General features: G+C 51.9%; 1 protein-coding gene across 1 annotated transcript; it reads left to right on the top strand.

Moving 5' to 3' along the window:
- The first annotated feature begins 2,761 nt into the window (after positions 1–2,761).
- Positions 2,762–8,261, top strand: RAB3A (RAB3A, member RAS oncogene family). The gene is made up of 5 exons (XM_006876298.1): positions 2,762–2,943; positions 3,965–4,192; positions 5,220–5,338; positions 7,194–7,318; positions 8,019–8,261. Exons 2-5 carry the CDS (start codon positions 3,965–3,967, stop codon positions 8,207–8,209), a joined length of 663 nt encoding a protein of 220 aa, XP_006876360.1. The 5' UTR covers positions 2,762–2,943; the 3' UTR covers positions 8,210–8,261.
- The last annotated feature ends 326 nt before the right edge of the window (positions 8,262–8,587 follow it).

Raw genomic sequence — 8,587 nt, 5'->3', positions numbered from 1 at the left:
GGGGGTCTTCATCATGTTTCAATAGTCAATATTCTGGTATTTTCTGACAGTGTTCCATTGCTATTCATAAGGTCAAGATAATGCTGTGGGTGGGGCAACTTGGTGTCCATATTGGTAGTTTGGAGGGTGGAGGTGCCTAGCTTCTGACTCAAAAGAATCAGCCTTGGCCTGATGCTGTTGGTGAGATGCCTTCTACTTTGTGAAGTTAGAGGAGGGCAGACACCGTCCCCATGTTGGTTTTTACAGTGACACTTTACAACAATTGTTTGGCCGAAATGAGATGACAGTTGACCAGAGACCTGAAGAAGGGAGGGAGCCAGCCACAGGCAGAGCTGGAAGAGCTAGTGCAAAGTCCAGAGGCACCTAGAGTAGCAAGGAGGAAGGGGTGTCTTTGGGGAGACATATGGGGTGGAGCCTAGACCTCCAGGAAGAGTCAGGATTTTACTTTGAGTTGGGCAGGGCATGGGAGGGCTTGGAACATGGGAGCCTCTCCTTTCTCCCACCCCAGCTCTGTCTTATAGAGGTCACCTCTCCTCCACTCAACCATTCCCAATTCCAGAGCTTCAGGTCTTGTTTTATTTTTATTTTAAAATAAAATGTCTTCAGTGTAGAAAACAAACAAACAAAAACTCAAGCCCATTCCTGTCCAGTGGAATCTGACACATGGCGACCTCATGTACTATAGAGAATAGACGTGCACTCCACAGATTTCTAGGCCTTTCTTCTGTAGCACCCCTGGGTGGTTAGAAGCTGGTGCAAATTCTGGGGGACTGACCCCTCCAATCAAATCACAGGGTATTTCCGAGCACCATCCAGTTTGAAGTCAGAAGTAGCAAGGTACCTATGTTTGGGGGGTTCAGGAAGCAGAGTGACCTCAAGGTTGGCTGCCCATGCTCCCTTCCATGAGGCCACAGGATGGTACCTGGGCCATCAGTATCTGGAACCCCATCCAGGGGTTAGGACTCCATGGTTGGTTTTAGGGGGGTTGGGAGGAGGGAAGAGAGAGAATGGGGGTGGGTCTATTTGTATTTTCTTTTGTTTTTCTCAGTGTGGTTAAGATACTATAATAATCCATGTGGGGGTTATTTTTGTTATGTGTTCTCAAGTGGGCTCTGACTCCTAGTGACCCTATATGTACAATACAACGAAACACTGCCCAGTCCAGTGCCACCCTCACAATCTGCTGGTTGAGCCCATTGCTAGTCACTGTGCCAATCCATCTTGTTGGGGGTCTTCCTCTTTTTCAGGGAGACCCTCTACTTTACCAAGCATGTCCTTCTGCAGGGACTGGTCCCTTCTGATAAAATGTCCAAAGTATTTGCGAGAAGTCTCCACATTCTCAAATGGGAAAGAGGGCCTAAAATGCTACCCTGGGGAAAAAAAATAATTTTCTAAATTAAAGGGCGGGAAGGACGTCCGCGCACTTCCGGGGGGGGGGGGGCCGAGCGGGGAGCTGGGCCTTGAAGAGTTTAGTTATTCTGGTCTCTCAGGCGCCTCTGCAGCTGCTGAGCTTTTTATAAACAGGACGAGCACCCCCCACACACACCACGCCCCAAACCAGACCAACCTAAGGAGGAGGGTTGGGTGCTGGGAAATCAGGACATTACTGAAGCCATTCCTCCCTGTGGGATAGGGCATCCGAGTCTGGGGACTGGAGACTCAGAATGAGGGTCTGGGTCTCAGGTTCCCGACCCCTCCAATTCTGACTTTTGGTCAAGATTTTGGATAATGATGCATTTTAGCCTCACTGATGGTTCATCTTAGCCACTGAAGTCTCATTTCTTGGCCTTTGGTTTCCTCTGGATGAAGGGGGAAGGATTCTCTCCCGTCCTGTTTTTGTAAAAATTCGGGAAGCGAGAAACCTAAGAGTGGTTTAGCATCTCACAGGCCACCCCCTCCTTTTAATCCAAGGAATGAACGGCTGGCGGCCTCACTCACCCCCTCCCGTTTTCCTGGTCTTGCTTTGGGGTCCTGTGAGGGACAGGCCATTTATCTGCCCGTTTCCACCTGGGAATTTTTTTCTCAATAATGGGGAGCAGGGAGGGAAGGGATTCCCAGAGAACCCAAAGCCCCCCTTTTTATAGAAATTGTAGAAAGGGATAGTTCTTTTGACCTCGATTTAAAAAAATCTTTTCGGCCTCCGAAACGCCCCTCCCATTTGGGATCTTAAACTCAGGAACTGAACGGGGGGGTCGTCTCCCTTGACCTCTATTTCCCATATTTCTTCTGTTTGGACCTCTTAAATGGGGGGTGAGGCACAGAACACCTGAAATTTGGAATAAGGAGCGTTTAACGAGAAACCGAAGCGCTCCGATAGGGGCGAGGGTCCCGGAAATCCACACCCCTGGGTGGGCGCGGATCGAGAGGGGGCCGCCGGGTGAATCTCCGAAATCCGCCAAGGCCTCAGACGCTCAGCCCTTCAACCGTCTGGGAGCCACCATTGGGCAGTAGGAGGGAGGCGGCGATCTCTTATTGTCCATTCAATCCGTCGCTCAATTGCGTAAGCCTGTGTGAGAGCGCCACTCAGCCCCGCCTCCCTGGTATTGACAAGAGGCAGAACCCACAGGAGCTTCGCCGGTGGTGCCGCCTCTTTATTCCAGCCCCCACCGTCTATTGGATGCGAACGCTATATCCCGCCTCATCCACGCGTCAATCTGCGTGGGAGCTCCACCTCCTCTGTCTCTGCGTGCGTCAGCGGGCCATATCTCCATGCGCGGCCCCACCCCTGGATGGCGTCATGACTGTATCTGCATGCGAGGCCCCGCCCCACTCATTGCAGGACGTCACCAGGACTGCAGGGGCCTGAGCCGCTGCCTCTGCCACCGCCGCCGCCGCTGCCGCTGCTACCGCGCAGCCCCACATCTACACACCGGGGACCCCGTCGCCGCCGCAGCCAAAAGAGTCGCCGCAGCTAGGGTTGTCACTGCATCGGTGCAGAGCAAGGTGAGGTCCCAGGCGACGTGGTGCGCTCCCGCTCGGCACACCTGCGTAACCTTCATTTGACTGATGCGCTGGCGGGATTGGGGGATGAGCTTGGCGAAGCTTGAATGAGGAACCCATGCGACGGCTGGGAACCTAGCGAGGGATCAGGCCGGGAGCTTCCACATACTGATCCTCACCCCCCCCCCCCACCCTCCCCCCCCCCCCCGCCCCCAGCTCTGCGGTGGAGGGGGAAGGGAGGCGCGTGCCGCGCTAGAGGTGTGCGCGCAGGAGACTATGCGTGCGCGTGCGCGTGGTGTGCACACGCGTGTGCGCCCCGCCTGTGATGGCAGGATGTTTGTCCCCTTGCTTGTGTACCATGTCCCTGTGGGCTCTGGTCTCAAGTGCGTGCGTGTAGCACACGTGTGGAGGGAGATGCATGCACTGTGCAAGACCATGTCACACCGGACTGCGTGTCAGTGGGTGTCGTGCACACTCTAGCCTGGGTGCAGGGCGCGGTCTGCCTGGATGGATTTGGTGCCTGTAGCTGTTCTCTATGCACCGGAGTATTTGCACATTTGCATGTGCACATCTATACATGTGTGCATGTGATGCCCTGCCCCTATCACGTGACACAGCTGCTTCAGCTCTTGAACTCCCTATCCGGGTGGTTGGTGGAAGGGGCTGTGGATGCGTCCATGCCATGTCACTACACAGGTGTGCACGTGCACGGACACAGCTCTGCTCTGAGGACCATGAAAGATTGATAAGGGGCGGGGCCAGCCGCAGTCACCCCTCTGGTTGCAGCTGTAGGGTTTAGGGTTACAGTGGGATTTGAGAAGCAAGCTTGTAGGGGGCTACAGCGTGCCCCATCCGTATCTCTGAGTTCCTCCCCTGGAACCTTCCATCTTTCAAGGTCATGGGCCATGGACACCATCCTTGGTCTCCCCACACCTGTCCCTCTCTGGTTCTCTCCTTCCTGGGCTCAACTTTGGGGATTTGAGGGGTCCCCCTCCTCATGCTCGCCTCCGCTCCACATGCCCAGATGGCGTCTGCCACAGACTCGCGTTATGGACAGAAGGAGTCCTCCGACCAGAACTTCGACTACATGTTCAAGATCCTCATCATTGGCAACAGTAGCGTGGGCAAGACGTCCTTCCTGTTCCGCTATGCAGACGACTCCTTCACGCCTGCTTTTGTCAGTACCGTGGGCATTGACTTCAAGGTCAAGACCATCTACCGCAACGACAAGAGGATCAAGCTGCAGATCTGGGTGAGTCTGAGAACTCAGGTGCTCTATTCCTGTCTACTCCCTGGAAACACAGTACAGCATTGCCTGTCTTTCTTAGCTGAATGGATTCATTCACACACTGGTCATGTGTCAGGTGCCAACTGTACACTAAGGGCAGAAGATACAGAGGAGAGCACCCCTCCCTTGAGCACTCCCTGAAACTGGTGGCAGGTGACTCTCCCAGGGTGACTTGGCCTCCTCCCCACATGAAAGCCCTCAGAGTTTGTTAAATTCCAAGTCAAAATCAGCCCTTCTGTGTGCTGGTGACTCGGAAGACCTCATTCATGGCAAAACCCACAACTCTGCTCTTATGATTGGATGCTAACCTAAAGGCTGTCAGTACGAACCACCCAATGGCATTGTGGGAGACCTGGAGGTCTATCTGCTTCTGTCATGATTACAGTCAAGAAAACCCTACGGAGCAGATCTCCTTTGTAGCACATGGGAGTCACCATAGATTGGAATTGACTTGATGGCAGCAGATCCTCTGGTCCCTCACCATTGTCACACTCTCCACCTTCCTCAAATGCAAAGGCACAACCCTACCTCAGGGCCTTTACACAGCCTCTGCCCTCTGTCCAGGGTCGGCTTTCCCCTGGCTCCCCCTTCAGGTTTTGAATCTGTGCTCCCACAGGCTCTCCTACCCTTATCTGGCTTTAGTTTTCACTTCAGCTCTTGTCACCCTTCAACACAAGATCTAGTTTCTTCTTTTAAAGGTTTACTCTGTTCCCCACACTAGGCTGTCAGCTCCACCTGGGTTGGGGGTTTTCTGATTTATTATGTTCTTAGCCTCCAGCACAGGGTGTGACACACAGTTGAATGGAGGAGGAATGGCTGTTGAATGGGTTCTGCAGGTCACATGACTCTATACTAGCGGTCTGCTCTTACTGACCCCTTGTGCTCCTAGCCAAACCCCTACCTCCTCAGTGCCTTAAGGGGTCTGGATTGGATGATCTCAAGAGCTCATTTTTGTTCTAAGGGTTTTATGTGTGGTTCCTCTCTGACCCAGGACACGGCAGGGCAGGAACGGTACCGGACCATCACGACGGCCTACTACCGGGGTGCCATGGGCTTTATTCTTATGTATGACATCACCAACGAGGAGTCCTTCAATGCTGTGCAGGACTGGTAAGCTGGCACTGCCCTCTCTCAAGACTGTCCTCAACCAGGCGTTGGGACACAGGCATAAATAACATGATTGGGTTTTTAATTTTTAAAAATTTTTTATTGTGAATTAAGTGAAAGTTTACAGAGCAAATCATCAGTTTTATATTTAGCAAATCATATACTTTGCTTCATCAAGTGCTGTGGAATCAGTTACGACTCAGCGACCCTGTATAGGGTTTCAAAGGAGTGGCTGGTGGGATTGAACCACCAACCTTACAGTTTAAACTGACTTTGTGGTCCAGCGCTTATCCTAAGGCGCCACACACATGGAATGCAATCCCCTCCATGTACCAACAGTTAGTGTTTACCTCTAATTGCATTCCTCCCTGTGTCTCCCTTTACCTTCATCTTTCCTCTGTTGTGTTAGATACTGCCTATCCTGCCACCCATTGTTTATTTATGGACTAGAGGGTAGCCAACATGTTAACAATATTGGGTTTTAAAACTTGCTGCCAACATATAATCATTAAAAAAGTATGACATTAATTCAAAATAATAGGAAAAAGATTTCAGATGACAAAACTGTACACAAACCGACAAAATAATCTAGGAGGGGAGCAGAAAATAGGACAATTTGCATAGCTAGGCAGCCGTTATAACAGGGGAGCTTGGTGGCTCCATAAGATAAGCACTGGACCATAAGGTCTATGGTTGGAGCCCACCAGCCACTCCACGGGAGAAATATGAAGCTTTTTGCTCCCATGAAGATTTAAAAGCCTTGGAATCCGTGTGCAGGGTGACCATGAGTTAAAACAAACTACGGCACTTAACAGATGTTGTAAACCTTTACATTTTCTGCCCAGAAAGAGTAATTAAAAAAAAAAAAAAAATCCTGTATTTGCTGAGGCAGATGTTTCTCTTTGTAGGGGGGTGGTGAAACTAGGAAGGTTGGGGTTGGAAAAGGTTTCTAAGAGCAGGGGACCACTGGAGTGGGTGAGGAGAGGCCTCACTCTTGGGGTCACAGGAGGGACTCCTGGGGGATGAGGCAGTGTTTATGGATGAGAGAGTTCATTCTTGGCAGAGGAGATAGCCAGAATACAGACCATGAGATGAGGCCAAACCTGGTGTATTTGAATAGTGGGGTAGCTCTGGTAGCATAGTGGTTATGAATCAGGCTGTGAACCGCAAGGTCAGCAGTTTGAAACTAGCAGCTGCTCCGTGGGAGAAAGAGGAGGCTTTCTGCTCCCATAAAAATTTACAGCCTCGGAAACCCTGAGTCGGAACCGACTCCACGGCACATAACAGCAACAAGGTCCCTGGAAAGAGCCCTGGTGGCAAAATGGTTAAGCACTCAGCTGCTAACCAAAGGGTCAGCAGTTCAAACTCGCCATAAAGATCACAACTTTGGCAAGCCTATAGTGCAGTTCCACGCTCTTCTATAGGGTAGCTAAGAGTTGAAGTCAACTTGGCAGCAAAGGGTTTGAGGTCCCTGGGTGGTGGAAGCAGTTTTCAAATGCTGTTCACCTGAAAGATGGTGGTTTGAACCCACTGAGTGACCCCATGGAAGGCAGACGTGGCAATCTGTTTCTCCAGAAAGATTACAGCCAATAAAACCGTCTGCAACAGTCCTATTCTGTCACACAAGGGTTGTTAGGAGATGGGACTCCATGGCAGTGGGGTTTTTTTGATGGTTTGAATGGGGTCTGGAACCAGCAGATAGAGGCTAAGAGAGTGGGGGGGGAGGCAGCAAGACCAAACAGCCGAAGCTCAAGGGTCTTTTCGGTAAGTCAAGGGGACAGCCCTGGGCTGATTTGTAGAGGCAGGATTCAGATGCTCCTAGGCCCTAACCTGCCGCTCTTATCACTATTCCCTCCAGGTCCACCCAGATCAAGACCTATTCATGGGACAATGCACAGGTGCTGTTGGTGGGGAACAAGTGTGACATGGAGGATGAGCGAGTGGTGTCATCAGAGCGTGGCCGACAGCTGGCCGACCACCTAGGTGAGTGCCTGGCAGGGCTGGAGATACCTGAGATCACACAGCAAAGCAATGAAATCTTATTTTCACAGCCTAGCCGCCATTTGAGATGTTACTGGGCCTCTGAGAGCCTCCAGCTTTATGAGAGGCAAACTGGGATTGAGGTGGGGATCCAGGCTGTTGGAACTCTTGGGAGATGCTAGGCTCTTCCCAGGTGTAAGGTTTGTTGGAGGTGGGTACTGAATCTGATGCTTAAAGGAAGGGCTTTTCAGGCAGAGAAATCAGCTTGGACAAAGACCCATAGATAAGAGAGATCCTGTGTGCTTTGCCCAAAAGTTTGACAGAACTTTCTGGAACATGAGGATCAACTGGAGGAAATAGAGATCAGGCTAGCCAGGCATGCAGGGCTGCAATCACAGGGCTTTCCCGAGGGCGCTAGGTAGCCGTGGAGGGTATGTGAACAGGGAAAAGTGCTACTGGATTGGAGTGTCCAAGGGCCACCATGGCCAGCAGAAGAAAGGTGCAGGATAAACTCAGGATGGATCCAGCCTAAGATTGCTTACATATAGGGCTTGTGACCGCCTTTAGTGTTCTAGGTCCTGGAGCTGTCTAGGACCCTCCTTCCTCTTCCCACAACCCCATTTTCTGAGAGGAGGATAGGGGACCTTGGGTGCTTATTCCTACCCCAGGGTCCTTATACCTTCCTCCCTCAACCTTGCCACAGGGTTTGAGTTCTTTGAGGCGAGCGCCAAGGACAACATCAACGTCAAGCAAACCTTTGAGCGCCTAGTTGATGTCATCTGTGAGAAGATGTCCGAGTCACTGGACACAGCTGACCCTGCAGTCACGGGTGCCAAGCAGGGCCCACAGCTTACGGACCAGCAGGCCCCCCCACACCAGGACTGTGCCTGCTGAGAGCTCCCCCATCCTTCCCTGCCCCCCCCCCCAGCTACTCCCATGGGCCTGAGACCCTTTCCCTGTCCCTCTTATTTATTATCCTAGCTATTTATTTATTTATTGGAGATGTCCCTGGGGCTCAGGCTCCCCTGGCCTCTACTATGGCCTCACCCACCCTGCCCAGTGGGCCCACCCTGTACATACACCCTAACTTACCTGTCCCTTCCCTGCTCTGCCGTGTTGTGGCCCCCATGAACCCCTTCCCCACTCTAGACCCCATTTTTTTTTCTAACTCACCTCCGTCCACAGTTGTCAGTTGTGACGCAGGGGCTGATGACCCCTCAGGGCAGGCTGATTGGTGGTAGGGGTGGCACAACCTGGCCAGTGCCTGCCTCA

This window comes from Chrysochloris asiatica, unplaced genomic scaffold, assembly GCF_000296735.1.
Source record: "Chrysochloris asiatica unplaced genomic scaffold, ChrAsi1.0 scaffold00374, whole genome shotgun sequence".
Lineage (NCBI taxonomy): Eukaryota > Metazoa > Chordata > Mammalia > Afrosoricida > Chrysochloridae > Chrysochloris > Chrysochloris asiatica.
Note: the sequence above shows the minus strand (reverse complement) of the source record. Positions and strands in the feature narration are given on the sequence as shown.

Excerpts from the sequence above, each read along its gene's own strand:
- RAB3A (XM_006876298.1), top strand. The coding sequence starts at position 3,965 with ATGGCGTCTGCCACAGACTCGCGTTATGGACAGAAGGAGTCCTCCGAC. Across the intron at positions 4,193-5,219 it reads GGATCAAGCTGCAGATCTGG|GACACGGCAGGGCAGGAACG; the intron begins GTGAGTCTGAGA and ends TCTCTGACCCAG. Across the intron at positions 7,319-8,018 it reads ACAGCTGGCCGACCACCTAG|GGTTTGAGTTCTTTGAGGCG; the intron begins GTGAGTGCCTGG and ends ACCTTGCCACAG.